General features: G+C 43.9%; 1 protein-coding gene across 1 annotated transcript; it reads left to right on the top strand.

Annotated features, from left to right (window-relative positions):
* Nucleotides 1-2,010: 2,010 nt before the first annotated feature.
* LOC110898779 lies at nt 2,011-3,543 on the top strand. The gene has a single exon (XM_022145625.1). The coding sequence runs from the start codon at nt 2,011-2,013 to the stop codon at nt 3,541-3,543; it is 1,533 nt and encodes a 510-aa protein (XP_022001317.1).
* Nucleotides 3,544-4,180: the final 637 nt, after the last annotated feature.

Raw genomic sequence — 4,180 nt, 5'->3', positions numbered from 1 at the left:
GAAGCCATGTAATTCTATGAAACGATTTCGAACAAAAGGTTTTCTTATGAATGAAGCACCAATTGCCCCACGGTGGGCGCCAAACTGTTTTGGTCAAAAATCACACAAGGATAATGTAACCAAACTTTATGTAAATGGGGTATGATGCTTGGTTAACTATGAAAGTAAAGGATCACTTCTGTGATAAAGGATGCAAAGACACAATGATTTATACGAGGAAAAAGCCCTTGATCAATGTATGATCTCCGGCATAAAAAACCTCGGGTGATGGCAACTACCGATCACCAACTTCAATATAATAAAAATGTAGTTACAACTTCGGATAGTAATGAGCTGAGTACAAGGATCACTGAGTGTCTAGGTGTTTGAGAGTTGTGTCGTATGTCGTGTGTGTTCTTCCGAATGAAGAAGGGTGGTACTTATACATGTGTAGGTGACCTATTTTAGGTAAAAATGACTAAATATCAGCTCATTACCCCTTTAGAAATAAAGATAATCTAGCCTAAATTGCTGCTCTTAGATCAAGCCAAGTTTCCATATCCGGTACAACGTCCATCTTCAATTTAGCTCTTGCCATAATTGTGAAAACGCGTTCCTTGATCATGATGCCTAGAGCATATCCTGCTAGATGTTCCTGCAAAATAATATTGTAGTAAGCGAAGGTGACCGTTAGTATAAGGATCACCATAACGTCCCATGATCCTGATCCTGAAGTCCGGCTGAGGATCACTGCCTGCCAAAGAAACAAGGATCACTGGTTAGGATCACGTATAAGGATCACTTATAGTAAAAATCCAGCCCTAACAGGGTGGACATAGAAACACGCCTAATCAATAAACAATTAATTATGTTACATGTTTTGTTGCTACATTTGTCACTCTTTGGTTATTTTGTTGAACGATATATTGACTTTAGAATTTATGGAATTTGAATTATTAATCATTGTTACAATTTAGTGTTATGAAGCTTTGAGCGATTTGTTTTCGTCTCACTCCAATGTTTCTGTTATCGGTTGGGGTGTGACACAAACAATCTTCAAGGGTAACGTCTGCGCGCCTGCAGACATCAGCTCCCTTGAAGATGTTTGAAGAAAAAACAAACACCTCCTCAGAAAATCAGGTGGGCAGGAAATTTTCAGGCAAAATCAGTTGTGGGGGAGGGGGAACTCAATACGTATATACAATTTTCGAACGAAATACGCATAAATTTACACTACTGATAAAAAAAACATGGGGGGGGGTGACCCCTTAAAAGCTTCACCCATGTATACAGAGATGGTTTTGAAATTTTTAATATTATCTTTTTAATACATATGTCATCTAGGTTTACATGTTTAATTCATTTAATTAAACGTGTTGTCTCGTCACCTCCAAATGAAAGAATTCGTCTGAGGCCAACAACTTTACCGCTCATTTATCACAACATGTCAATACGTTTAATAAGCTTGAAACTTGGTTACAATTCATCAGTTTGTTTAGATAAATGAGTTATACATGCCATGTTTAAGTAACACGAATTTAATTGTCTCTAGGTTAGAATTGATGTGTTTTACACAAATAACTATATGAGATGTGTCTGGATTCAACAATTCAACTTGACATGATTGACACGACATAGTAAAAGTTGACGGGTTTGAAACACGTAAAAAGTTGTGATAAATATAACAAGTTAAATACACAAATGGTTATGTGGTTTGCCAAACTAAGATTTTAATGGTATAAGTTTCAAAAGTTGTAACTCCACAACCAAGGTCTCTGAGTACAGCAAGCTCTACTCCAAGCACAAGCTAACCAGTCAGCATTTGTAACTCCACAACCAAGGTCTCTGAGTACACATACAACTCAGCAGACTAACGCGTGGAACCTACGTCCGGAGAAAGGACCAGTTCAAAATGTGAGAAGACCAAGCGCGCACGACACGCGCGATACCTATGGCGAAACAGAAAGCAACTTTGTGCAAAATCCCAACTCGCAAAGAAAACCGATCCAGGCTCGTTTGGGCACACGCAATATGAACACAGAATGGGATGAAGAAGAAGACGACCCTACATACAAAGGGGAAACCACAGTGTTTAGCAGACTTCATCCAGAGCACGAAGCATACAAGCCCGCAAAGCGCGCAGGGTACAACCCAAAGGCAGAACACGATTATACCTTAAGCTATCGTCCAGACGACATGGCTGAAGATTCGAAATTCATCAAGGAGATTGCCACAGCCGCTATAGACAAAACAAAGCTGCCACACAACGTTGGCAAATACAATGGACTGACAGATCCGGATGATCATCTCCAGGTTTTCAAAGGCGCAGGAGCAACAGGTGGATGGAACCTACCAACTTGGTGTCACATGTTCGCACAAACGTTCGTGGGCGCAGCGCGCGTCTGGTTCGACAGCTTGCCAGCAGGAAAAATTAAATCATGGGTTGACTTCAGAGAGAAGTTCCTGGCACACTTCTCTCAACAGCGGAGGCACGCCAGGGACCCAGCAGATTGCCTAAACATATGGCGTCGAGACCACGAAAGCGTGGAAGATTTTATCACAAGATATAACAAGGAATGTTTGGAGATTGGAGATGTGGGAGAAAAAATGATGCGCGCACACTTCATGAGGGCAGTCAATTGCGATGATCTGATCAAGCGCGTGAAAGGAAGAGACGGAGGACCCAAAGATTGGGAAACTTTCATTGAGGCCGCCAAAACAATAGCACAGACAGACAAACAGTTGACCGGTGACGACCACCGTCAACGCGCACATAACTCCAATGACCGACACGGCAGGAAAGGCAGAGGCCAGTCATGGAGGTCTTCCAGTCATAGAGAAAGAAGCCCACCAAGAGAAGATGCGCAACACACAATCAATCAGATAGCACACAGAAAAGAAGTAAAGAGAGAAAACAGAGAGAAACAGTGGACGCCACTAACCAAGACCCCTTCGGAGGTATTGGCCACTGAAAATCACCAATTTAAACCACCCCTACAGATGCGCAACAAAAGGGGTCAAGATCCCAATCTCTACTGTGAATTCCATAAGGATACGGGCTACCTCACCGACGACTGTTTTAGCCTGAAGCAAGAAATTGAAAGAGCCCTAAGGGATGGAAAGCTCACTCACCTGGTCAAAGGCGGAAAGCGCGATTACCGCCAAATCCAAAGAAGAGACGAAGGGCCAGATAACAAAAAACTCAGGAAGTTGGAAACCCACATGGTGCAAGGAGGTCCACGAAGACCAAAGAAAAATTACAACAAGCGCACACAAGATGATTCGTGGCGAGAGAAGCAAGTCATCTTCCCAGTTGTTAGAGGAGGCCCAAGGGAAAAACGACCAATAGTTATCCCAGGAGTGATTGGTCATTATCAGACAGACTACATCTTCATCGATCCGGGGAGCACCGCGGATATCATATACGAACAATGCTTCAATCAATTTGACCAGGAGGACAAGGCGCGCTTGGAGCCAGTAGACTACCCATTAACTGGTTTCTGCAATGAGGCCGTCTTTCCCCTGGGACAGATATCATTCCCGGTGTTACTTTCGGACGGATGAAATTCAAGAACAGAAGAAGTCACGTTCATGGTGCTGCCTGCACACTCAAGACACGACATCCTCCTAGGAAGAGAATCCCAAGGAGACTTCAGTATGATTTGCTCTGCACCACATTCGGCCGTCGGATTCCCAACGGAAACAGGCATTGCACTGATATACGCAAGCAAGGAAGTCTTAGCAACAGATGAAATAAGGCCTACAAAAGCAAGTAAACCAGCGCCACGCGCAGAGGCAGAGAAATGGGTGTTGAACAGCGCTCACCCAGAACAAACAGTTACCCTGGGACCAGCGATGTCCGATCTAACACGCGCAGCGCTCAAGAAGTTGTTACACGAGAATATGGACGTGTTCGCCTGGACACCAGCTGACATGGTTGGTGTTCCACGGCACATTGCAGAGCACCGTCTAAACATCTCAGAAAACGCAAAACCAGTGGTGCACGCCAAGCGCCACCTGGGCGATATAAAGCATGACGCCATGAAAGAGCAAGTACTGGAACTACTAAATGCAGGCATCATCAGAGAAGTCAGATACCAAACTTGGGTAGCAAGCCCAGTGATGGTGAAGAAACCAAACGGCAGCTGGAGAATGTGCGTCGACTACAAAGACCTAAACAAGGCCTGCCCACGCGACTGCT

Source organism: Helianthus annuus, chromosome 2, assembly GCF_002127325.2.
Source record: "Helianthus annuus cultivar XRQ/B chromosome 2, HanXRQr2.0-SUNRISE, whole genome shotgun sequence".
Lineage (NCBI taxonomy): Eukaryota > Viridiplantae > Streptophyta > Magnoliopsida > Asterales > Asteraceae > Helianthus > Helianthus annuus.
Note: the sequence above shows the minus strand (reverse complement) of the source record. Positions and strands in the feature narration are given on the sequence as shown.

Excerpts from the sequence above, each read along its gene's own strand:
- LOC110898779 (XM_022145625.1), top strand. The coding sequence starts at position 2,011 with ATGAACACAGAATGGGATGAAGAAGAAGACGACCCTACATACAAAGGG.